The 26,559-nt window shown below is 38.9% G+C and overlaps 2 protein-coding genes across 2 annotated transcripts in view; one reads left to right on the top strand and one right to left on the bottom strand.

Annotated features, from left to right (window-relative positions):
• Positions 1–813: 813 nt before the first annotated feature.
• Positions 814–26,559, top strand: part of ATAD5 (ATPase family AAA domain containing 5) — a gene marked incomplete at its 5' end in the record, with an annotated part of 35,536 nt that continues 9,790 nt past the window's right edge. The window contains 14 exons of the mRNA XM_082860525.1: positions 814–879; positions 3,117–5,038; positions 5,754–5,862; positions 10,660–10,815; positions 12,740–12,863; positions 13,411–13,492; positions 16,734–16,918; positions 18,989–19,146; positions 19,862–20,012; positions 20,469–20,657; positions 23,657–23,753; positions 24,957–25,036; positions 25,264–25,406; positions 25,494–25,644. Of these exons, the coding sequence (XP_082716651.1) occupies positions 814–879; positions 3,117–5,038; positions 5,754–5,862; positions 10,660–10,815; positions 12,740–12,863; positions 13,411–13,492; positions 16,734–16,918; positions 18,989–19,146; positions 19,862–20,012; positions 20,469–20,657; positions 23,657–23,753; positions 24,957–25,036; positions 25,264–25,406; positions 25,494–25,644 (3,613 nt within the window). The remainder of the gene's footprint in view (positions 880–3,116; positions 5,039–5,753; positions 5,863–10,659; positions 10,816–12,739; positions 12,864–13,410; positions 13,493–16,733; positions 16,919–18,988; positions 19,147–19,861; positions 20,013–20,468; positions 20,658–23,656; positions 23,754–24,956; positions 25,037–25,263; positions 25,407–25,493; positions 25,645–26,559) is intronic.
• On the bottom strand, positions 8,327–9,337 carry LOC309975415 (U6 snRNA-associated Sm-like protein LSm3; the record flags this gene model as incomplete). The annotated part of the gene is made up of 1 exon (XM_082860530.1): positions 8,327–9,337. One exon carries the CDS (start codon positions 9,335–9,337, stop codon positions 9,029–9,031), a length of 309 nt encoding a protein of 102 aa, XP_082716656.1. The 3' UTR covers positions 8,327–9,028.

Below are 26,559 nucleotides of genomic sequence, written 5' to 3'. Positions count from 1 at the left end.
GCTCGCGAGGACGAAATCCACGGGAAGAAATGCCTCCTGAGCTCAATTAGGGGTAAAAAGTCGAAATCTCGGACCCCAAGTGGGCGTATCTCTAGGTAGAACGCTTGCCAAAATAACATTTTATTCCGTGTGGGAGTGTAATCAATTGTTATTCCCTTTTCTGTATTTTTCGAATTTCCACTTTTAAATAAGGGCTAGTCTGGGGCGTCAAAAGTATGGGGTTCTAATTCTGCCACCAACGGACTTAGTCAAATCGTATCCTCATCAGTGAAACTGGGCGTAAGAAGTTTGAATCTCCGAAGTCCCCGCTACTTTTAGATTCACGGAAAAGCAATCCCACCTCCTGCAGTCTTGCCGAAGAAGCATTTTGGCCCTCTCGGCTCACTGTCCGTGCAGCCTCCGGAAGCAATCTAAACTCCGCCCCCTGCACTCTGGACGGCGCGAAAACCCAATTGACAAGAACTCCCTCCGAATCCCGCGGGTAGGATCTGTGTTCGGCCTGCTTTCCCCGCGGGATCCCCAGTCCCTATCACTCAGAACTGGAGCGGCGGCCTCAGGGGCACCCCGCGCTCACCGACCGCGCCCGAGGGTCTTCGCTGCCCGCGCTTTCTCACCGCCTCTTCCCGCGTTGTACTTGGTTGAGCTGGGCCCAGCCTCTGCGACCACCCAGGGCAGTGGGCGCGGGGGAGTCCGAGGCGGACCCCGCGGCCCAGCTCCTCGCTCCTGCTGGAGCCGGCTGCCTCCATGGCCTCCCGACAGGCCGGGCCGGGCCGCGGAAGGTCCTAGGAACCAGGATTCCGGGAAGCAAGGAGCATGGTGGGGGTCTTGGCCATGGCGGCGGCAGCTGCTCCCCCTCCGGTGAAAGACTACGGGAATGAGGTGAGTTTGAATATCTCCGAATGTTGGGTGTGGGGGAAAGGTAATCCCGACTTAGGATCTATGAGGGGGAAGGAGGGATCTGGTGACGCCCCAGAGTCTGACATTCTGTGGAACAATTGCTGGGGTGTGTCGTTTCTTAAAGACGTGATAGGTCCCTAGAAACATTGGGATTGTGAGATGTTTGCGGGGACCTTAAGATGCCTAGTAAAGGACTAGTTACCAGATCCTGAAATGTTTCTGGAACTTGATGTTTTGGACTTGTGAAATGTTACGGAGGATCCCAGGGTCAAGTCTAGGGTTCATGATAAGGAATCATAGAACTTTAGCGTTGAAAAGAATCTTTTAAGTTCTACCTGTCCACCCAATCACCTGCTCTAGGAATACCGCTTAGATTGTCACTACAGGAATCAAAAAAGGTACGTCATTTAAAAATCACTATCTCATTGTTCTAGGTAGGGCTTAAGATACTGCAGTTAGAAGTCCCAGCTTGGCATGCTGTTATTCTCCTGTGTTCATCAAATTTCAGTGAAATGTACTAAGCAGTTGTTGTTAAGAGATTCTAATGCCATGAAGTAGTGGAGTAGCATCTAAAAGTAGACGGTTGCTATATTTTTACACCTTTCAAGCTCGCATTCTAACTGAAGTATGCAAACAGATGTCTTCGAAGTGAGTCAAGATGTATATTCACTTATTTCGCTGAGACTCTTACTTTTTAGAATTGAGTACTTTTGTCTGCTTGCTAATAGATGTTATGCTGATACTTCTTTGCTGAAAAGGCAGTTGCTCTGCTTGTCTCAGGTGTGAAGAAGGACTTTTGATACTTGAATTACACAGTTCTTGCTTTTTGTTTGCTCAGTTTTCCAGTCTTTTCATCACACGTTCTGCTTTTGGTGCCCTGCTTAGAGGGCTATTTCACAGTAATGATACTTACTGTTTAGTATTTTAAGGGTAAGGACCTTATACACATTATTTTACTTAATATCAGCCCTGTGATGAGGTGTTTTTATCTGTATTCTACAGATGAGAGAAGGTTAAGAAGTAATTAAAAGTAAGTTAGGTTAGAAAAAGTAAGTTAGAATATTAACAGTAATTTGCTTAAGGTCCCACACTAGCAGATGTCAGAGCCAGCACTTGAACTTAGATCTGTCTGACTCCAGAGCCTATGGTATTGTGCCTCTGATACGAGCTCACGATAATAATAATACTAACAACTCATTAGCATTTTCTTCTAGTACATTTATCATTTCATTTTAAGATGTAAAATTTTAATCTGTCTGTAATTTATTTTGTCTCATATTTATCCAGAGGGTTAAAATTTGTCCCCGTACTATTTATTAACTACTTCTTTGCCCACTAACTTGAGTGCTACTAGTATAATATACCAAATTCTTAAATACACACTTATGTCTCTTTCTGGTTTTCTAATCGGTTCTATTAAGTTGCCTGCCTATTCATGCATCAGTGCTATGCTTTTAATCATGATAGCCTTATAATCCATTTTAATTTTCTAGACTTATAATTCCTTTGTTACTTATCTTCAAAAAAACCAAAAAGGTTTTCTTGTTGTTCTGGCAAGTTTTTTCTAACAAATGAACTGAGGGAAGTTAAAAATAAAGTTGCTGGAGCTTTTTTTTAAGGGTACTAAATAGTATAAGAGGCAGGCGGTAACTCTTAATAGCATACTAAAACACTGAAAAGTCTTGTTTTATTTGTAGTAAATGTCCACTATAATTTTCACTTAATTAGTAAATTTTGAGATCCTAGACTTGTTCACCATGTACCTGTTCCTTGGAAATAGTTAGAATAATTTGTTTATTTTTAACTAAAACAGTATAAAGGGAATGGAAATAATATTTATAGAGTTCCTAGCATGCATCAGACTTCACATGTTTGTATGTAATATGTTCATTACAAATTCTGTGGGGTGGGTGGTACTATTCAAAGGTTATAGAGTAAACAGAGGCCAACAGTAATTAACACATTTGTACACAAGCATAGGGGGCCTTGAAACTTTTTATTGACGTATAATGTATAAAGTACACAAATTATAATTGTATAACTTGATGTGACATTGAGATTTGAATGTAGGTTTAACTTTAAAGCTCTTTTTCTTCCTAATATGTAATGTTTATCAACTAAGGGAGCCTTCCTTTTTTTATTGCATTACATAAAGTAATAGATCCATGTTTAAAATTTATGTTGCTTGAAATAATGTTTTTCTTCTTTTAAATTGATAGGCAAGCAAGAAGCGAAGGAAAGATGATGACAGAACTTGCAAAACAATCACTAAATATTTATCACCAATGGGGAAGACCGCAGACAGGGTTTTCTCTCCACCAAAATCCAGTAATATTCTGGATTATTTTAGAAAGACTTTACCCACAAATGAGAAAACTCAGACAGCAAAAAAGTACAAGATAAAATCATCCACACCATTGCCTGCTGACAGTGACAAAGACTGTAAAACACCTTTGGAAATGTCCTCAAATACAGAGAATAAGAAGAGAGGAAAGAGACTTAATTTATCTCATCAACTAAGTCATATTAAAACTGAAAATGAATCTGCAATTGAAATTAACAGTGATGATAGGAAGGAAGACTCCAGTTTAAGTAACAATTTTGTGGGAAGTAGTACTTCTGCTTTACTCTACAAGAAACATGTCAAGGTACTTGCAGAAAGTATTCAAGATACCAAAAAACAATCAAGCACTATGACCTCCAAAAAAAGTTCTAAGAAAATAAGTCCTAAACAAGGCCCCTCAAAAAATGATCGCAGAAAATTGAGGAAAAGGAAGCACAGAGAGGTAATAGACCTATCTGAAAGTTTACCCCTAGCAGAGGAACTAAATCTCCTTAAAAGACATGGTAATGATAGTAAACAGATAATGCCTTCCCTAACTAATGAAATGGAAAATACTGCAAATGATGCAGAATCTAGAGATAATATAACTAAAACAGCCCAGTTAAATGATAGTACAATAACTGTCTCATATGAGGAATTTTTAAAAAGTCACAACGCAAGTAAAGTGGAACAGGCACCAGACTCTACAGTGTCTGTTTGTATTCCTTCTGAAACTGTTGACGATGCAGTCAAAAGTGGTTGTATGACTGACCCAGAAACCTATGAAATTTCCCAACAGGTCCGCTTTAAGACAGTCACTGTTCTTGCCCAAGTTCACCCCATCCCCCCAAAAAAGACAGGGAAAATACCCTCAATTTTCTTGAAACAAAAGCAGGTGGAAATGGAAAATAGTCTGTCTGATCCTGAGAATGAACAGACGAGTCAGAAAAGAAAATCTAATGTCGTTATACATGAGGAAGAACTAGAATTGGCAGTGTTGGAAGCTGGAAGTTCTGAAGCTGTGAAACCAAAATGCACTCTAGAAGAAAGACAGCAGTTTATGAAAGCATTTAGGCAGCCAACATCAGATGCACTTAAAAATGGAGTCAAAAAGTCTTCTGATAAGCAGAAAGAGCTCAATGAAAAATCTTTAAATGAGGAAGGAAGAGACAATAATTCTAAAAAAATCATGGAAAATCCTAATATCCAAATGATTTCAAATAATGGCAATTCACAGACACATGCTGATAAAGGAGGTTTTCCTAAGGAGAAAAGTAAAAAGCTGAAGAAAAAGAATAAAAAAATCTTAGATACTGGTGCTATTCCAGGTGAAAATAGAGAGAGAAATCCTCAAGAGAAAGAATCAACTTTTTCCTTTAAAGAGAAACAAAATCAAAACAGGCTTAGAATGAGTTTAAGACAAAAGAAAACAGAAGTTTTCAAAAACAGCACATTACTTAACAGCAAAAACCTTGTTTGTGAAGGTGCAGCAGATGATGACCCTCTAAAAATTTCCTCTCCGTGTAACAATAAGTCTTCAAGAAAAACCAGCATACCAGTTAAGGATAAGGTTATACACTCTAAAGCTGAGACTGAAGACAGCTTGGTATTTGTTTCTACACTGAAACCAAGCAGAAGATCTGTAAGAAGTAGCAGCACACCTGCTACAGTAATCATTAGAGCTACTGATTCTGAAGACGCACAAGACGATAGTCCAGTAAAAGCTTCCACTCCAAAAGCAGCGAACTTATCAGGGAAGCGTAGCTTATATACAGCGGAATTAATAACAGTATCCTCTGATTCAGAGAGTCCTATTAGGTAAAGTTTTGTTTTGTTCTCAAGTTCTAAATATTCTGCATGTATTATTAGATGTGAAGGAAAATATGTCAAGCACTGAAGAATTGTTTTTTTTTTCTAGAACACAGCTGATTTATAAGAAAAAGAAAACAGGGTTTCAAAAATGTTGCTTATTTTCCATATTTAATTTAAACTCAGGCATGATTTCAGAAGAATTCTAGCCGTATTTTAGATGAGTTTTAAACTCTTATTTATCATAGTTGTTAATTCCTGGAGAAATATCCTCCAAATATGAATTCTGTGCGTTTCACAAACACAAGATTAAAAATAAATCATAGAACATTTTTAGGTAAGCTGAGCCATGTACTGTGAGGTGTTGTGTTGGCCAGAAAGTTTGCTCAGGTTTTTCCATAAGATGGCTCGGGAAATCCGAATGAACTTTTTGGCCAACTAAACATATACTTGCATGTTGGTTCTGGCTAATCCTAGGGGCTAATTTTCTGGAAAGCTTATGATTTATAAAATGAAACTTTATATTTTCTAAGAGTTTAACATTGAGTTTGGCTTACTTTTGAATCAGTAGTTTGAAACTGATGGGGGGGTGCCTTTTTTCGTTTTCTGTTTCAGAACTGTCCAGAAATTAGAGCCCTAGTTGGTTCCTTTCTATATTTAATTGAAATTCTTACACATTATAATCACATAAATGTTTGTGAATATCTTTTTGGGCTTTTTTCAGAATGAAATTCACCAGAATTAGTACTCCCAAAAAATCTAAGAAAAAATCTAAGAAAAGGTCTAAGAAATCTGAAGCAGCTGATGAAGATTTTGAGTCTCAGACTAGAAAGGTAATTGAAATATTAGGGTGTCCTGTAGGTGGTATTCTGTTTTGTAAAACAATAACTATTACTATTGGAAGTGATACGCCAAAAGAAGATTCACATATTTCATAGATTGGTTATGTTAACTATAACCCTATATTATTTTTGCTGTTATTTTATTCCTCTAGTTAGCTTATTAAGAGATCAACATATCTTATTGTGAGATGAAAGCAATTGATAAAGACAGTATCGTTTACTTAGAAAAAGTTTTCTTAGTGACAGTTATATTCCAATCTTTTTCCCTAAGGCTGCTTATGGAAATAAGCATGATTGAATTTTTGGTTTATTTTTATAGATTAGAGGCTAACAAGTGGGGTCTCTCAACCCTGGTACTGTTGACATTGTGCGCTGGATAATTCTTTGTTGTGGGGAACTGTCTTGTACGTTATAGGATGTTTCGCAGTAATCCTGGCCTCTACCCGTGAGATGCCAATAGCACCCCAACTGCCCTAGCTATGACAACCAAAATATCTCCAGTCATTGCTAAATATCCCCTGGAGGGAAAAATCACCCCCAGTTGAAAATTATTTTCCTAAAGGGAGAGGTTGTATGTATAAGAATAGTTTAGCTGCTTTTGTAAAGTAAACTGCTTATCCCTTATGATGAGAGAATTGGATTCTCTCCTGGGTAAGTAGGTACAAGTGTGTGTGTGTGTGTGTGTGTGTGTGTGTGTGTGTGTGTGTGTGTGTGTGTGTGTGTGTGTTGAAAAAGCCACCAGGGTGGTTCTGATATAATCCTTGGGTGAAAGCCACTGCCACAGAAAGTTGGTATCTCTTTTGTTTTTATTTAACAACTCTCCCCCCACCCCGCCCCGCACTGCGTCGGGGTTGGGGGGGGGCTTCTTATCTCACTCTAGGTACTATGCTTGGTACTCTTATCATTAATCTTATAAAGTAAATATTTAACCCTGTTTTGAAGGACAGTGGCGCCAAAGGAGGTGAAAATATTTTTGAGAGTTGACATGATATATGATGGAATTTAAGCTGGGGACAGGGAAAAGGGGTACCAGGGGTTGATAAATAAGGAGAAAGTAGAGAGCTGTCAGGACGGAAGTTCCTGTTTTAGTCAGGAGTAACCAAGTGTGAACTGGGAGGACAGGCAGCTAGGTCAGAAAGGAGGATGTTGGAAATGACTGGTTTTTGAGATGATAGGACTATGGTTGATTTTGATTTTCTTCATTTTTCTGTTTTTTGTTTTTCTATAAACATGAACTTTTAAAAACTTTTATCAGAAAAATAACTATTAGGAAAAAAAAACAGATCTCAGGTAATAGCAGAACTACATGCCAAAATGCATGTGGATTTTTTTTTTCACACATTCACTAAAACATGTCTTTTTTTTTTTTTTTTTGGTACACGGTCCTCTCACTGTTGTGGCCTCTCCCGTTCCGGAGCGCAGGCTCAGCGGCCACGGCTCACGGGCCCAGCCACTCCGCGGCATGTGGGATCTTCCCGGACCGGGGCACGAACCCATGTCCCCTGCATCGGCAGGAGGACCCTCAACCACTGCGCCACCAGGGAAGCCCTGTTTTTCTTAACTGTTTCAATGATTGAGTCGTTAATTTAAATTTAGCTGGATTATTTTGAATGCTAACTTATCCTAAGTTTCATCAGCCTGTCAAAAATTTTGCTAGGGACTTCCCTGGTGGCGCAGTGGTTAAGAATCCACCTGCCAATGCAGGGGACACGGGTTCGAGCCCTGGTCCGGGAAGATCCCTCATGCCGTGGAGCAACTAAGCCCGTGCACCACAACTACAGAGCCTGTGCTCTAGAGCCCGTGAGCCACAACTACTGAGCCCACACACCTAGAGCCTGTGCTGTGCAACAAGAGAAGCCACCACAATGAGAAGCCCGTGCACTGCAACGAAGATCCAACCCAGCCAAAAATCAATCAATCAAATAAACTTATGAAAAAGAAAAAAAAATTTTGCTAGCAGAACAACAAAAATCTGTCACTCTACTACTATAAAGCAGATCCTTAACATTCCTAACCTCCTTATGTATGTTCTGAATATCCATATCTATTCTTTTTTTATATTTTAGTTTTAATTTAAAAAATATTTTTTTTCCGTGCCTATTCTTTTTAATGTTTTTAAAAAACATTTTAAAAGTTTTTGGAATTCCCTGGGGATCCAGTGGTTAGGACTCCGCGCTTCCACTGCAGGGGGCACAGGTTCGATCCCTGGTGTGGGAACTAAGATCCTGCATGTCACAAGGCACAGTCAAAAAAAATTTTTTTTTAACTTTTTAAAAACGACAAACATTTGTTTAAAAGACACAGTAGTATATAAATTTAAAAGTGAAAACTTTTAAAATTTTCTCCTACTGTTTAGGGGGAACCCACTTTTTTTTTCTTAATTGCTATCTCTCTTACTTTTTAGAAAGATTCTACTGAGCTTTTAAATGCTGCTTATATTATTTATTTATTTGGATTTTATTTAATTAATTTATTTATTTGACTGCCTTGGGTCTTCGTTGCTGTGCGTGGGCTTTCTCTAGTAGCGGCGAGCAGGGTCTACTCTTCATTGCAGTGTGCGGGCTTCTCATTGCGATGGCTTCTCTTGTTGCGGAGCATGGGCTCTAGGTGTTCCGGCTTTAGTGATTGTGGCACGCAGGCTCTAGAGCGCAGGCTCAGTAGTTGTGGCGCATGGGCATTGTTGCTCCACGGCATGTGGGATCTTCCCGGACCAGGGATTGAACCCGTGTCCCCTGCATTAGCAGGCGGATTCTTAAGCACTGTGCCACCAGGGAGGTCCCTAGGGGGAACCCACTTTTAATAGTTACAAGTTCATCTGTCCAGACTTTTTCCTATCCTTAAATATTTATATGTCATTTTTAAAAGGGATCATATAATGTGAGCTATTTTGCAGCTTGCTTGCTATGTGTTTTCTTTTGCGTTTTTTTTTTTGCATCTTGGTGATCACATTTATTGGAAGGGTTGGAGAAAAATAAAAATGCCATTTAGCTTAAGAATTTGTGAGTTATCTACAAATCAACTTATTTCAGAAGTTGAAGAATTCTTGGTTATTTCTTAAAATCAAAACATACGCCGGTTTCTCTTTCGAATATCTTCTACATTTAAAGAGGCAATCATACAAAATCTCCTATTTTCCACACAGGATAAATTCTTTGTTTCAACCAACTCTCAATGGTGGGGCAACTAGCACAACACCGTCTCCCCGGACAAAGAGCATCGGGATATTCCGTTTGGTTGATTTATATATCTCTTCATATGTTTCTTCATCAATTTCTATAGTTGTCACAGTTTCTTCCACATCTCCCAATATCATATTTAAATGCTGATCATAAGCATGTAACCTGCCTCGAAGCTCTCTGTCATTTCTCATTTTCACATAGATTCGTTCATCCAGACTGAGCCTGAAGAGATCCAGAGGCTCTTCTACAGTGTTGGTAGTTTGTTGCTGGTCCACGTCGTCCGCCATCTTCCAAACCCTGCGCTCTTTGCTTGCTATGTGTTTTTAATTCAAATGTAAAAACCTGTAGAACTCAGAATATGGAAAATACATTATCTGGAAGATAATATTTAAATGCACAAGATCGCTTAGTACATCAGTGGCAGAGCCAGGCCTGAAGGCCAGACTGTATTCTTATCAGTGCTCTTTTCCATACCTACTACCTTTTCAACCTCTCTTCAAACGACTCAGCCTAAAAGTGACTAAAATCAAAGAATAGGTGCCATGAAGATAATGGGGAAATAACCAGTAATTCTGATCTGTACAGACATCTATTTGTTTGTTTTGGCTGCACCACGCAGCATGTGGAATTTCCCTGACTAGGGATTGAACCCATGGCCCCTGCACTGGAAGCACAGAGTCTTAACCACTGGACCACCGGGGAAGTCCACAGACATCTTTTTATTTTTTTTTTCCGCGGTACGCGGGCCTCTCACCGCTGCGGCCTCTCCCGTTGCGGAGCGCAGGCTCCGGACGCGCAGGCTCAGCGGCCACGGCTCACGGGCCCAGCCGCTCCGCGGCACGCGGGATCCTCCCGGACCGGGGCACAAACGCGTGTCCCCTGCATCGGCAGGCGGACTCCCAACCACTGCGCCACCAGGGAAGCCCGCCAGACATCTATTTTTAGAAAATGTTTTATATACAGACATTTAATATGGATATCTTTTTGGGTATTTTTCACAAATGTAATTATATTTATCTGAATAGATTTCAAGCAAGCAATAAAGGCAAACCAAGTATAATTAGACACATTTTAATTTCATTTCCTTGGTAAGATTTGAATAACCATTTTTTTGGTCTTTTATTTAGTGTGATCTGTGATTATATTTTTCTATTATATATGTACTTAGTGGACTTCATTTTTTTAGAGCAGTTTTAGGTTCACAGCAAAATTGAGCAAAAGGTATAGATTTCCCATATACCCAGTGCTGTCACACATGCATAGCCTCCCCATAATCAATATCAAAATAGTACATTTGTTATAATTGATGAACTTACATTGACACATCATTATCACCCAGTGTCTGTAGTTTAAATTAAGGTTCACTCTTGGTATTGTACGTTCTGTGGGTTTAGACAAATGTAAAATGACGTGTATCCACCATTATAGTACCATACAGAGTAGTTTCACTGCCTTAAAAATCCTCTGTGCTCTGCCTATTCGTCCCTTTTTCCCTGGCAACTACTGATCTTTTTACTGTCTTTAAAGGTTTGCCTTTTCTATTTTTTTCTATTATTAAATATAAAATATTTGCCAGTAACCTAAATTATTATTTCACATTTGTGTTTAGGTAAGCAGTGCTTCAAAAAATGTATCCAAAGCAAAACAATTGATTGAAAAAGCAAAAGCTTTACACATTAGTAGGTCAAAAGCTACTGAAGAAATAGTGACACCTTTAAGGCGTTCGTCCAGACATCAGACGCTCCCTGAAAAGTCAGAAACAGAAGTAAGTATTACAAATATTTATTGATATAAATTCTGTTCTGTTCTTCTGTTTGAAATGGGAGAAGGAAACTGTTATAAAATTATAAGGTAGAATTGTAGGAAGCCCTGAGGTTGTAGAAAAAATATCATTTTCCATTCTCTTTTCGAAGGCTTTGGCTCTCTTTTGCCTATAGAATACACTCTGAATCCTTATCAAGTCATTCAAGATCCTTCTTAGGCTGAACTAGCTCCTCCTTTTCCTCAAAACAACCCCCCTTCCTAAAACACACTCTTTTTGCTCCGTCATACTAAATTATTCATTTTGCCCCAAAGGCTGCAATTTTTACTTTTTTCAGTTTGTAGTTTCAGCGTAAAATGTATATTAGGTACTCTCTTCCACCTGAGGAATTCCTACTCAGAGTTTAAGATCCTGCTAAATTATGCCACCATCTCTCTTTTTTTAAAAAATATAATAACATGATTTATTTAAAGTGTGCAATTCAGTCACTTTTAAAGAGTGTGCATTCATTCACAGAGGTGTGCATTCATCACCACAGTCAGTTTTAGAATATTTCATTACCCCCAAAAGAACCCTCATTCTCCTTAGCTGTCACCTTCCTATCTCCCCTCCCCCAGCCCTAGCCAAACACTAATCTACTTTCTGTCTCTATAGATTTGCCTATTCTGGACATTTAATATAAATGGTATCCTACCATATGTGTCCTTTGTATCTGGCTTCTGTCATTTAGCATAATGTTTTAAAGGTTCTTCCATGTTGTAGAATCAGTATTTTGTTTCTTTTTATTGCCAAATAACACCCCATTATATGGAAATACCACATTTCATTTACCCATTCATCAATTGATGGACATTTGGGTTGCTTCCACTTTTCGGCTATGAAAAATGCTGTGAATAATCGACTACCTACTCTTGAAAGCTTTGCTGATGCCTTCAAGACAAATAGTTTCCTTCTCTATATGTACTTTAATTTACTTTCATGGGTTTTTTTTTTTTTGTATTTAGTCAGTATTACTTTCACTATACTGTATTATAACTAGTTAAACTATGTTTTAAAATAAATTTATTTATTCATTTATCTTTGGTTGTTTTGGGTCTTCGATGCTGCCCACGGGCTTTCTTTAGTTGTGGTGAGTGGGGGCTACTCTTTGTTGCGGTGCGCGGGTTTCTCATTGCGGTGACTTCTCTTGTTGCGGAGCAGAGGCTCTAGGCATGCGGGCTTCAGTAGTTGTGGCATGTGGGCTCAGCAGTTGCGGCTCGTGGGCTCTAGAGCACAGGCTCAGTAGTTGTGGTGCACGGGCTTAGCTGCTCTGCGGGCATGTGGGATCTTACTGGACCAGGGATTGAACCTGTGTCCCCTTCATTGGCAGGCAGATTCTTAACCACTGCACCACCAGGGAAGCTCACTAGTTAAACAATTTACTCATAGATTAGCTCTCCCTCTGTCCCCTAAACCCTGGTGGAAACTTGACACCAACTCTAGAGTTTCATTTTTGTGTGCGTTCCCAGTGCCTGCTGTATTGCCTAACGCATAGTAGATGCTCAATAGATGTATGCTGACCACATGAGAACTTACCAGACTACATCTAATACATATCTAGGATGTATAGTTCTGAAAGGGAATAGCCATAATTTTTATAGCTTGGTTGTATTGATTCTTTTATCTGCAATATAATCTGTTCGTTGCTTCTTTAAAAAAGAAAACCCATGGTCATAATAAATCCACTCTTTGATCACGTGAACTTGTATGATATAAGCACAGACTATTGCCATTCATATCCTGTGTTTTCTGTGTTAGTTTCTGACAGGGAGATGTATGAAGTTGCTAATGTGATTATCTTGTCATGGCTTCTAGCACTGTAATCCTTTTGAAATTTTAATAACATTAATTGTATGTTATTAAAATTTTTTTTCTTATTCTGTCTTAGGACTCTGTAATAACAGGTTCAAGTCCTACTCCTTTAAAGCATCCTGAGAAAAATCAGAAGAAACTTCAGTGTCTGAATGATGTGTTAGGAAAAAAACTTAACAAGACTCCTAAAAATGTCCCTGGTAATCAGATTTGATAACTTGATGATGAACATTAGAATGTTTTGGGGGGATTATATTGTTCTGAATTTTAACTTTATCTCATTTTGATTTAATCTCTTGTCTTATAAAATATAACCTTTTAATTATATTAGATATTTCTATTTTAATGAGTAAGTGAGTAAAGTTATAATGTAGTGAAGAGTTTTACAAAAGGTAACTGAGTGTATTTTAAGTGATTGCATTTCTTTGTATCTATTTAGCCTCAGTTAACTTAGTGGTTCCCAAAGCTGACTGATTATCAAAATCATCTGGTAAATTAAAAAAATTTTTAAATCCTTAGGTCCTTCCCTAGACATACTGACTGAGAATCTCCAGAGGTGGGTTGTGGGAATCTGTAGTTTAAAAAGAAGCTCCCCAAGAGATTCTGATATTGATTTTGCCAAGTTGAAAGATCAGCTCATTATAGAAAATTTTTTAATTAAAAAATTTTTTTTTAAGTTTTAAAAGCAGCTAGAGGTAAGTGGAGATAATGAACCTTGATACTAACCTAAGCATTTATTTTTCTAAGGAAAAGTGAAAGTCGCGCCTTTATTTCTTACTAGAAAGGCTCAGAAAACAGCTGATCCTGTCCTTGGTTTTGATGAAAGCAGGTCAGTCTGATACAAATTTTAAAATGTCAAAATATTTCATGGAATGTATTTTGCATTCATTTACTTTGATGAGAAAGCATTTAAGTTACCATTTGAAGCTTTGATAAATCCATCTTAACAGATGACAATATTGACAATGCTACAACTGCAATTTGAATATCTTGGTCTTTTGCAAACACTTTATGTCCATCTCTAGACAAAACAGTGGGAAAATAAACAAGCAAACCAAAAAGCTGATTTATGAACTTGTTCAGTAAATATTTAAATACCTACTATGTAGCAGGTGCTGTTTTTGGTACTAGGAATATCATGGGGAATAAGACACATTCCCTGTCCTCAGGAGGCTTATACGCTAGAGGAAAGACAATCTCTGATTAAACATTAATTGGGCCAACAAATGAAAAATTGCAGTGTGCTAAGAAGGAGAGGTACAAAGGTCTATTAAAAGTTTGTTGAGGGCTTCCCTGGTGGCGCAGTGGTTGCGAATCCGGCTGCAGATGCAGGGGACACGGGTTCGTGCCCCGGTCCGGGAAGATCCCACATGCCGCGGAGCGGCTGGGCCCGTGAGCCATGGCCGCTGAGCCTGCGCGTCTGGAGCCTGTGCTCCGCAATGGGAGAGGCCACAACAGTGAGAGGCCTGCGTACCGCCAAAAAAAAAAAAAAGAAAAGTTTGTTTAGTCGATTTGGTCTGGTCAAGCAAGGATTTTCTTTTTTTTTTTTTGCAGTATGTGGGGCCTCTCACTGTTGGGGCCTCTCCCGTTGTGGAGCACAGGCTCCGGACGCGCAGGTTCAGCGGCCGTGGCTCACGGGCCCAGCCGCTCCGCGGCATGTGGGATCTTCTCGGACCGGGGCACGAACCCGTGTCCCCTGCATCTGCAGCTGGATTCGCAACCACTGCGCCACCAGGGAAGCCCGCAATCAGAGGGTTTTAAACAGAAGTATGGACATAAGCATTTGGATTTTGAAAGTTTAATTTGACTGCTGGATTAATTTGGCTCTTGTACAGAGAGTGGGATGGAGGAGGGATTAGAGTGGATGCAAGGGTTTGGGTGTGAGATGATGGAGGTGTGGACTCAGGTGCTGGAGACGATGTATGAAAAGATTTTAGGAGATAAATTTAAGAACCCTTGTGGATTAATTAGACACGGGGGCTGGGGGTGGGAGAGATGAAGGTAGAAGGATGACACTTAAGTTCTGGTCTGTGCCAGTAGATGGCATGATGGAAGAAGACCAGGTTTAGGGACATGAGTTCAGGTTATTTGTTTTTTTTCCTGTTTCAGTTTTATTGAGGAATAACTACATATTGTTAAATGCACAAATCTTAAGCATACACTTTTGATAAGTACACTTATCAAAGTGTATCAAGATGTCAAGATATAACATCTTTCTTTTACTCCCTAACGGTTACTTACTCTTTTTCTGTATCACCACCATCACCACCACAACAAAAGGTTACCACTCTTCTGATTTCTATTACCATCAGTTAGTTTGACTTCAGTTGCCATGGGTTAGTCTTGTCTGTTTTAGAATTTCATGTAAACTTTGTATATATTGTTTTGTGCCTAACTGCTCTTGTTCAGTACACATATATTTTTTAAAATCAACTTTATTCAGGTATAATGTACATACAATCATATGCACCCATATTAAGTAAACAGTTTGAGGTTTAACAAATGTACACACCTGTGTGATCGCCACCACAATAGAGAACATTTCATCACTCTCAAAAATTCCCTTTTGCCTCTTTGCAGTTCATCCCTGCCTTCCACTCCCAATGCCATGCAACCTGTGATCTGCTTTCTGTTGGTATAGTTTGCCTTTTCTAGAATTTCATAGAAATGAAATCATACAGGAGGTACACTTTTGTCTCTGGCTTCTTTCAGTCAAAGAATATCAGTAGTCTATTCTTTTTTATTGCCGAATAGTATTCCTTATACGAATATATTTACCACAATTTATTCTTTTATTGGTGGCCATTTGGGTTTCCAGTATTTACCCATTTACTCATGGATTCCTGTTTTATTCTCTGGGTTTTAATCCATTAATAATTTTAATGCTCAAATTGATTCTAATTTGGCCATTGGAAGCCCTTCAGCTTGGTTTCTATGCCCCTTTGACACACACTCATCATTTATAGAGCATTTCTTACTTTTTTGAACACAAGGATATTCCAGGCTCATCTTTTATTTGCCCTGCCCCAGCTCTTTAATTAGCCTCTTCTGCAAGGAGCCCTGGTTCCTTTTAGTGGAGGTGCTTATTTTGCTCCTGAGGTATCAGTGCTTCTAGGCTTTCTCAGCAGATAAAGCTAGGAAATACACACATACACACACACACACACACACACACACACACACACACACATATACCCCAAAACTATTTCTAACTGTATATAATATATGTGTGTATATTTTTTATTAGTACCTTGTACCCCCTCCTTAAAGTTTACCTTCCGCTATAGGCACATACTAATATAGCTACTTCACCCATCTTTTCATCCTCCCCTCCAATTAATAGTCAAAAAGGTACACCTCCTCTTTTCTGCGATTAATCTCTTCAGCCTGGCTTTAGATCTCATCTTTTCTTCATTTCTCTCAAATGGGAAAGGAATAGAAATTTTTGAAGCCTCTTCTTAATTACCAACCCAAATTTCAGTTTGCAGAGAATATTACAGTCCTCACTCTATATATGGCAGGCTAGGAAGGGTGTATAAGCCGTGACACACCAGCACCATGCTCTCTCTCCCCTCCACCACTCCATCATCTCATCCTCCTCTACCCTTTCACCAACTTCCCGCTAAAGTCAAGATTCTTATGATTAGCAATACAAGATAAGCCAGGTGAAACTGAGACATCAATAATAAGGGCCTTAAGGTTCCTGCTATTGTATTGGAAACTATTACCTTAGAAGTTCTTGTATTAACTTTTAGAAATGTGGCACTGATTTTGTTTTCTGATTATAATATAAATGTATGTTTAAATTAAAAAAAAAGGAAGACAGACATTTTGGTGGATGTCCTTCAAGACATTATTTTCTGTATATACTTATTTTTATTTAAATTTTTTTTAACACTGAAAGACTTTCGTTTTTACGATAAGCAGAAAAAGAATTTGACCAGCTAACATCTCAGGTAGCTGATCAAATTTTTTCAAATAAAATTAAGAAGTATTTATTGTATAGTTAGTTTATTTTTTTAAGTGTTTATAACCGTAGCTCTCCTTTTCTTACATCATTTTCTTAAAAGTCAAGATGCAACTGAGAAGCCTCAGGCTTGTGATGTGCAGTTTAAAGCAAAGCGTGACTTTCTAATGAGTGGTTTGCCAGATTTGTTGAAACGACAGATTGCAAAGAAAGCTGCTGCGTTAGATGTGTACAATGCAGTGAGTACCAGTTTCCAGAGCGTCGTTCATGTTCAGCAAAAAGATGATGGTGAGTTTATTATTATGAAATATTTTTAAATGTTAGTAGTAATATGAAACTATGTAAGTTGGTTTAAGGTGAGACAAAGGTTTAGGTATAATTCTTATGGGGATTTTTGTGGGAATTTAGTGTTTTATCCTCTCTTCTTCAGCCTTGGACTGAGGAAGGGGGTGGGGCAAGAAAGCCAAAGGCATCCTCAGCCCTTACCCCTGATGCCAGGGGAGGGCAGGCACGTGTGTGGGCCCTTAAGTGAATGCGGTCCAGATGGGCGCTGTGTTCTAAAAGGAAGGCAGTTCCCTTCTGAAATCATAGCCTGTGTGTGAACAGATCATCTTTAAGAATTTCTCAGAGGAGCTCCAGCCCTGTCTTTGTCCAGTCTGCTGTTCACTGTTCAAGGGAAATCTGTTTGCCTCCTTTCCAGAACAGCTTGTGCTGTTTAGTACCACAAAAGTATCTTGTGGGCTATATCCTGGAATTGGTAACAGGGAGCTCCATTGGACCAACAATGGAGCAACAGTGCTCCATTGCTCTAGTTCGCTCTTTTCTCACATGCACCATGCATGAGAGCGAGCTGTTTGCCCAAGCCTTGTAAGGTGGTGTTAGCTTGATCCTGAGCTAATTCTCTTTGGATCCAAGTGCTATGGCAACCACAGTCCTACTTTACTTATGTAGTTTTTAATTACTGATAATGTACAAAGCGTTCTATCTTTACTTTGTTGTTGTTCCTACCTAGAGTTTTTTTGTCAGCACAAAAACAGTTATATTCTTCTCAGCTGGCTTTGTGGTTTGGTTTGGTCTATTCCCTCTACTTATGAAATGTTCACTATGTTCTGTTCTCCTTTCTTTTCCTTTTATGTTTCTGACCTTGATAGTTTTTTTTTTTAAACCCACATTTATTTATTTATTTATTTTTGGCTGTGTTGGGTCTTCGTTTCTGTGAGAGGGCTTTCTCTAGTTGTGGCAAGCGGGGGGCCAGTCTTCATCGCGGTACGCGGGCCTCTCACTATTGCGGCCTCTCTTGGTGCGGTGCACAGGCTCTAGACGCGCAGTCTCAGTAGTTGTGGCTCACGGGCCTAGTTGCTCCGTGGCATGTGGGATCTTCCCAGACCAGGGCTCAAACCTGTGTCCCCTGCATTAGCAGGCAGATTCTCAACCACTGCGCCACTAGGAGAGCCCATGACCTTGGTAGTTTTTGAGTTTTGTTTAGCCTGTCTTTTATGGGGAACTTCCCAGTCAGTCTTTCTAGTAATATTCCACTTTTCTTTTTTTCCCAGTTCTTTCACTGGCCATTCTGTTGATGAAGGCTTTCTTGTTACTTTTACTAGTTTATTTTTGTTTTTACATATTTATTTAATTTTCTTTTTTGCTGAGTCGGGTCTTAGTTGCGGCACGCAGGATCTTCATTGTGGCGCCTGGGCTTCCCTTTAGTTGTGGCACACGGGCTCCAGAGCACATGGGCTCTGTAGTTGTGGTGCAGTGGGCTCCCGAGTGTGTGGGCTCTGTAGTTTGCGCATGCAGACTCTCTAGTTGAGGCGTGCGAGCTCAGTAGTTGTGGTGCGTGGGCTTACTTGCCCCGCAGCACGTGGGATCTTAGTTCCCCGACCAGGGATCGAACCTGCATCCCCTGCATTGGAAGGTGGATTCTTAACCATTGGACCACCAGGGAAGTCCCTAGTTCAGTTTTATAAAGCATTTTCTAATAGTATGTTCAATTATAGAAGTTAGTTATGCTTTTCCTTAGGATCATGCCCATGCTCACCTAGTAACAGAATCTGGATTTCAGGATGCTGACTGCCCCTGAAATTTTTAACCTGATTAGCAAGGTTGATTTAAAAAGGAAAGAAAATATGCTAATATTTGCTTATTTTTAACAATTGGGAGGGAAGACTGGGTAATTTTTATGAATTGTATTTGTTGGAGGTGAGGGTATTGTTTCCTGTATACTCATTTGAGTTTTGGTACATTTGTGTTAACTATGTAGTTGTTGTCAAGTGTTGTCATGTTTATTTAGTTGGTATTTGATAAGTGGATAAGGATATGAATGAAGGTAATTAACATAATTTTTCTGTTTTTCTTTAGGGTGCCATTTGTGGCATTTGAAACCACCCACTTGTCCTCTCTTAACTAAACTTAAAGAACTGAATACTAAAGTAATAGATCTCTCAAAATGTGTCATGGCTCTTGGTGAATTTTCAACATTGAATTCAAATTCAAAAAGTAATAATTCTGCTGTTGTGGTAAGTATGAGAGTGGTCATCCATTGTAGGCAGTTTCTTTCATATCTTTCAGAGGGAAAAAATTTTGGATATTTACTGTTGTGGCCTAAAATTCATCTCTTCCTAGAGTCCAATTTTAAAAAATAAATCCCAGTTGAAGTACATATCTGTTTTAAATACTCCTAGAGCTTTAAAAACATACTAAGAATTAATGATAGCCAGTTTTAAAAGAATATTAGATTACATAGCACATTTAGGTACTTTATCAGTCAGAATTATAATCTCATAAATGAGTAAAATACAATTAGTTGAAAAGAAAGAACAATAAAAATATGAACTAAGGAACTTCCCTGGTGGCACAGTGGATAAGACTCCATGCTTCCAATGCAGGGGGCCTGGGTTCGATCCCTGGTCAGGAAACTGGATCCCACATGCATGCTGCAGCTAAGAGTTCACATGCCACAACTAAGGAGCCCTCGAGCCGCAACTAAGGAGCCCTCCTGCAGCAACTAAGACCTGGTGCAACCAAATAAATAAACAAATAAATATTTAAAAAAAAACATGAACCAAGTCCTTCTAAAGCTGTGCAAATGCAGCTTTGCCATCGAGATTGTATTTAGTGACTAAAGCTAATCCTACAATGACATAGACTTGTAGACAGAAAGTAGTTGGTAGTATTCTGATTAATATTAATGGACAATGTGGGTTTAATTGAGCATTTTATTCTTTATTGCAGTTTGTTGGGAGAAGGAAGGATTTGACTGAAGAAGTACGAAATCTTTTGCTGGAGGAAATTAGGTGGTCAAATCCCGAGTTTTCTTTGAGGAAATACTTCCCTTTGCTTCTAAAAAAGCGAACTGAGCACCAGGTACTTTCCAAGTGTCATCGTAAACAAGGTTAGTGATAATTATTATTTCTGTTAACATTTCAGTTTTGAAAACACTAAGCTTAGCCATTGACTCTTGGAAGTGGTCACCACCGAGAGAACATTACTTATGGTTGATAGGGAGAACGGTTCAATTAAAGTAAAGCAACTTGTGTGATACAGTGTTAGCCCCTGACAGCTTCCAGAGTTGGCAACACAAAGACAGCTTTAATTATGTTAAAATACTAATAATTTATTTAAGGAAAGCCTTAGATGAGGTAGTTTATATAGCCCGTACAAAAGGCAATCTAAATAACAAGTTATCCAGCTTGCTTTCAGTATGCCACATTTGATTCTTGCGTTTTCACTTTATAGATAAGGCTATTGGATATTTTGAAGTGGTATTAAGATTATTGGGTATTAAAATTTGTTTTTTGTTGATTAATAAGCACATGCATTTCAATAATTCCCCAAATAGAAAGTCCAAAACTAGAGCCCGACGTCAGTCGAAAAGAAACCAAAAGGAAACGAGTGGAAATGGAAAATCATAAATCCAAAAGAAAGAAACCAAATGAGTATTCAGAAAGTCCAAAAAAGATAAGTGGGAAACTAGAAGAACTTGACAAAAGAAACAACTCCAGTGGGATAAAGCTAGATTCTTCCAAAGGTTTATTTCCTAAAACATCCAGGAAGAAACGAACAGCTTTGAGTACAAGGTGTAAAGTGGAAACAGAAGCCGTAGAAGATTCTGATATTCTGATAATAGATGGTGACACGTCTACATCAGAAGTATCTTCTACTCCGGGTAAATTAGACTTTCTCCCTCTGGTCCTAGAGGTTTTTTTGTTTGTTTTTAACTTCTCATTTTTCCCCTGTCTCTTAATATATGCTCACTGTAACATTCAAACAAAATAAGAAGTGGAAGCCTCACTGATTAGAGTCTTCCAGATAACCACGTTTAACAGATTGCTGTTTGGTCTTTGATTTTTCTGTGCTTCCCTAAATACATATGCTTTTTTAAAAACCTGGAGACTTCCCTGGTGGTCCAGTGGTTAAGACTCCACGCTCGCAATGCAGGGGGCCCGGGTTCAGTCTCTGGTCAGGGAACTAGATCCTGCCTTCTTCAACTAAAGATCCCGCATGCCTCAACTAAAAATCCCGCATGCCCCAACTAAAGATCCTGCATGCTGCAACTACAAAAAAGATCCCACATGCCGCAATGAAGATCTCGCACACGGCAACGAAGATACTGAGTGCTGCAACTAAGACCCGGTGCAGCCAAATAAATTAAAAAAACAAACAAACAGGGCTTCCCTGGTGGCGCAGGGGTTGAGAGTCCGCCTGCTGATGCAGGGGACACGGGTTCGTGCCCCGGTCCGGGAAGATCCCACATGCCGCGGAGCGGCTGTGCCCGTGAGTCATGGCCGCTGAGCCTGCGCGTCTGGAGCCTGTTGCTCCGCAACGGGAGAGGCCACAACAGTGAGGAGCCCGTGTACCGCAAAAAAAAAAAAACAACAAAAACAAAAACAAAACAAAACAAAAAACCAGGGGGCTTCCCTGGTGGCGTAGTGGTTGAGAGTCTGCCTGCCGATGCAGGGGATGTGGGTTCGTGCCCCGGTCCGGCAGGATCCCACATGCTGCGGAGCGGCTGGGCCCGTGAGCCATGGCCGCTGAGCCTGCGCATCCGGAGCCTGTGCTCCACAACGGGAGAGGCCACAGCAGTGAGAGGCCCACGTACCACAAAAAAAAAAAAAACCAACAACAACCTGGAATCACACTCTACCTATTATTTTACACCTGTTTCACATATTTTTGACATATTCCCATTTGGTTACGTAGCTTTTCTGAAACATTCTATTGAATTAATGCATCCATTTAGATTATGTTTTGATAATCTGTACAGCAAGTCTCTGTATTTTTTAAAAATTATTTATTTATTTATTTTTGGCTGCGTTGGGTCTTCGTTGCTGTGCGTGGGCTTTCTCTAGTTGGGGCGAGCGGGGACTACCCTTTGTTGTGGTGCGCAGGCTTCTTATTGCGGTGGCTTCTCTTGTTGCGGAGCATGGGCTCTAGGCGCACGGGCTTCAGTAGTTGTGGCCCAGGCTCAGTAGTTGTGGCTCACGGGCTCTAGAGCGCAGGCTCAGTAGTTGTGGCACACGGGCTTATTTGCTCCGCAGCATGTGGGATCTTCCCAGACCAGGGCTCGAACCCATGTCTCCTGCATTGGCAGGTGGATTCTTAACCACTGCACCACCAGGGAAGCCCCTCTATATTAAAAAAAAATTTTTTTTTAATTTTTTAAAATTAATTAATTTATTTGTTTTTATTTTTGGCTGTGTTGGGTCTTTGTTGCTGAGCACAGGCTTTCTCTAGTTGCGGTGAGCGGGGGCTACTCCTTGTTGTGGTGCATGGGCTTCTTATTGCGGTGGCTTCTCTTGCTGTGGAGCACAGGCTCTAGGCACACGGGCTTCAGTAGTTGTGGCTCTAGAGCGCAGACTCAGTAGTTGGGTGGCCAGACTTAGTTGCTCCGCGGCATATGGGATCTTCCCGGGCCAGGGATCAAACCCCTGTCCCCTGCGTTGGCAGGCAGATTCTTAACCACTACACCACCAGGGAAGCCCTTTTTAAAATTTTTCTTGGAGCATGGTTGATTTACAATGTTGTGTTAGTTTCAGGTGTACAGCAAAGTGAATCAGTTATACATATACCTATATCCACTCTTGTTTTAGATTCTTTTCCCAGATAGGCCATTACACAGTATTGAGTAGAGTTCCCTGTGCTATACAGTAGGTTCTTATCAGTTATCTATTTTATATGTGGTAGTGTGTATATGTCAATCCCAATCTCCCAATTTATCCCTCCCTGTCCTTACCCCTGGTAACCATAAGTTTGTTTTCTACATCTGTGACTCTACCTCTGTTTTGTAAATAAGTTCATTTGTACCCTTTATTTTAGATTCTACATATAAGCAATATCATATGATATTTATCTTTCTGTGTCTGACTTACTTCCCTCAGTATGACAATCTCTAGATCCACCCATCTGTCATTTTTTAAACCTATTTTCATGCATTGACTCCACTAAATAAACTATAGATTCCCTTACCCTACAAATTCCACTGGGGTTTTGATTTTGCATTAGAATGTAGATTAATGCCACGTGGTGCGGCCAAAAAAAAAAAGAGGGAGATGCATACCACAACGTAGATTAATTTGGAGGGGACTGGCATCTTCCTAACTCTTCTCAATTGGGAGTGTAGCATCTCTCCCTTTACTCAGGCTGACCTCCTAGAATGTTTTAATGTATCTTTTTAGTTGTCAAGAAGGGGCTCCATGAAAATTATGCTGCATTTGTTCTTTAGATTATTTCTTACAGTACAAATTATTTTTCATATTTTGTGTTTCTTGAGTGATTATTAAAGTTTTTAATGTATACTCTTAAATCTTATTGTCATAAGACTTTATGGTGGTTAGCTTTTAAGAGGGAAGGGTTTTGATGTGAAAAATTTTTAATGTAATGTTAAGTTTTGAAATTGCCTTTTTGGCAATTTGTAAATAAAAATATTTGTACAAATAATTATTGTTACATGAAACAATAATGTAAATGCCTAAGAATATATGTTTATGCCAAGAAACAAAATACTTTAATATATATTTTTTGCTTTAGATCCTGGAACTGAAGACATGCTTTGGACAGAAAAGTATCAACCTCAGAACTCCGGTGAACTCATAGGCAATGAGCTAGCTATTAGAAAGTTACATAGGTTGGTAAAATTTGTAAAGGAATTGAGAAATAGTTTTTGAGTCTAGTTTTAGTATTTATTTTATTTGTGCTAAAATCTAGAAATTTTAAAGTAATACATCACAAGGTAAAATCTTAAAAGAAAAAGGAAGAAGAATTTTCAGTGAAAAGTAAATGTACCTCTTTTCTCCTGTTTCTACTCCCTAGAGGTAAATGACTATTAAAATTGTCTTGTAAAACCTTCCAGAAAACTTTTAATGCATATATTTGCTCCTTTCTTCCTAACAAATAGGATCATATTACTACTAATTCAGGTAATAATCCTTTGTCTATAATTCCCACCTCCAAAGAGTTCTGGAAATTTAAAGTTTATTAACTTTATTATATACATAAAGTTTATTATAGTCTTTATCAGCCCCACTTAGTAGGAGTTCATATTTTTTTAACTAGAAATATTCAGTGATTATGGATGTACTGCCACAGACCCACTAGGGGTATTATGTTTTATGTAGTATATATACCAAATTACATTTCTAATATCTGAAAAATCCTGAATTCTAAAACTCAACTGGCCCAAAGGATTTCATACAAGGAATTGGGACTCATAATAATAAAACCTTTGAGATTGGCATTGTTCTAAGCACTTGATCATGCTTAGCTCATTTGCTCCTTAGAACAATCCTATGAGGGTAAATACTGTTCCTCATGAGGAATGTGGCCCAGAGAGGTTGAGTTATTTGTCCAAGGTCACACAGCTAGAAAGTGGTGGAGTTGGAATTTAAACTCAGTCTAGCTCCAGACTAGAACTTAATCTTTCTGCTCATACTTAGGATTGTATTAATATATTAGACATCTTTCATGTCACCATACAGTCAGTTCTTCATAGTTTCTCTGTACTGATTTCTTATGTGAGCATACATACCATAAGGTATCTTTTCCGTTACTGATGTATTTTTAGGTTTTTCCTTTTGGAGGCTAATATAAACAGTGTTGCAGTGAATATCCTTGCACATATTGTCTTGAGTATTTAGGCAAAAATTACTTCATTTTAAAATATTCATGTCCATGTAAAATTATTCTACTATATAGTTGATTCAAAAATGTTATGGAGTTCTTAAAAACTAACAATATACCATCACTTCCCCCGACAATCATTTTAACGTATCATCTAAGAGATATCTATATTCTGTGAATTTTTTTATTAACATACATTTTCTTATGGTAGTTGGTTGAAAGACTGGAAAAGAAGAGCTGAATTGGAAGAAGGACAGAATTTGAAGGGAAAAAGAGATGAGAAACAGGAAGGTATTTTGAGTCATTTTTTTCCATTTCACTGAACATTTTTAGAATTAGATTAGCTGAAAATTTTTATAAAGCTGCTTGTTTGATATTTTATATTTGGTTTTTTAGTTTTTGTACGTTGAATTTCCAACATTTATTGGCAAGAAGTTTGTGGGATTTGGTCATTGGGTTTGGTGAGACAGAACTGATGCCTAAGCAATTGTTTTATGTGCATTTGAATGATTTTTCAGATCCATTGGACGGCATAGACTTTAAAGGCAGTTCAGATGATGAAGAAGAGAATCGTCTTTGCAATACTGTTCTTATAACAGGGCCAACAGGAGTGGGGAAAACTGCTGCGGTATATGCTTGTGCTCAGGAGCTTGGATTTAAGGTTAGTGGACAAATGTTAATGTAATAATTACCCTTGAAACAAAAGGAAACATCAACCATTCTGCCATTTTTTCATATATTCTTTTAGATATTTGAAGTGAATGCCTCTTCTCAGCGCAGTGGTAGACAAATTCTGTCTCAGCTGAAGGAAGCTACTCAGTCCCATCAAGTAGACAAGCAAGGTGTAAACTCACAAAAACCCTGTTTTTTTAATAGCTACAACATAAGCAAGTCACCAAGTAAGTAAATTATTTTCCTGAAGTTGTAATGTTTAAAAACTTAAAATCTAAGACAAGAATTTTAATAATTAGCATTTTTTAAAAATAAATTTATTTATTTTATTTATTTATTTTTGGCTGCATTGGGTCTTCGTTGCTGCATGCAGGCTTTCTCTAGTTGCGGTGCATAGGGGCTACTCTTCATCATGGTGCGCAGGCTTCTCATTGTGGTGGCTTCTCTTGTTGTGGAGCACGGGCTCTAGGCCCATGGGCTTCAGTAGTTGTGGCTCACAGGCTCTAGAGCAAAGGCTCAGTAGTTGTGGCAAACGGGCTTAGTTGCTCCGTGGCATGTGGGATCTTCCCCGACCAGGGCTCAAACCCATGTCCCCTGCATTAGCAGGCTGATTCTTAACCACTGCGCCACCAGTGAAGTCCCAATAATTAGAATTTTGCCATTCATTTTTAATCTTTTCCTATATATATACATGCCTTTTTCATTTTTCTTGGACTTTATGTTTTAAAACAAATCTCAGGACCATCACATAATTTTACTCATGTATATATATTTCAATATGTAGCTCTAACTGATAAGGACTTTTTTAAAAGCATAACCACTATATCATAATCAGACCTAACAAAATTAACTATATACCTTAATTTTATGTAATATGTAGTTTAATTTCAGTTTTCTGTTTCAAATGGTTTGTTCAAATCAGGATCCAAACAAGGTTCACAGTTTACATTTGATTAATGTCACTTAAGTTTCTTTTAATCTAACAACTCCCTCACCCTTTCTTTTCATGTCATTTATTTGTTGAAGAACATGGGTCATTTGTCATAAAATTTCTCACATTCTAGAGTTGGCTGATTATATCTTCATGGTATCAGTTAACACATTCCTCTTCCTTGTATTTCTTACAAACTGGCAGTTAGATC

The sequence above is a fragment of the Leucopleurus acutus genome (assembly GCF_964270905.1).
Source record: "Leucopleurus acutus genome assembly, chromosome: 19".
NCBI classification, from domain to species: Eukaryota; Metazoa; Chordata; class Mammalia; order Artiodactyla; family Delphinidae; genus Leucopleurus; species Leucopleurus acutus.
The sequence above is the reverse complement of the archived record's forward strand: the minus strand, read 5'-3'. Positions and strand labels throughout refer to the sequence as shown.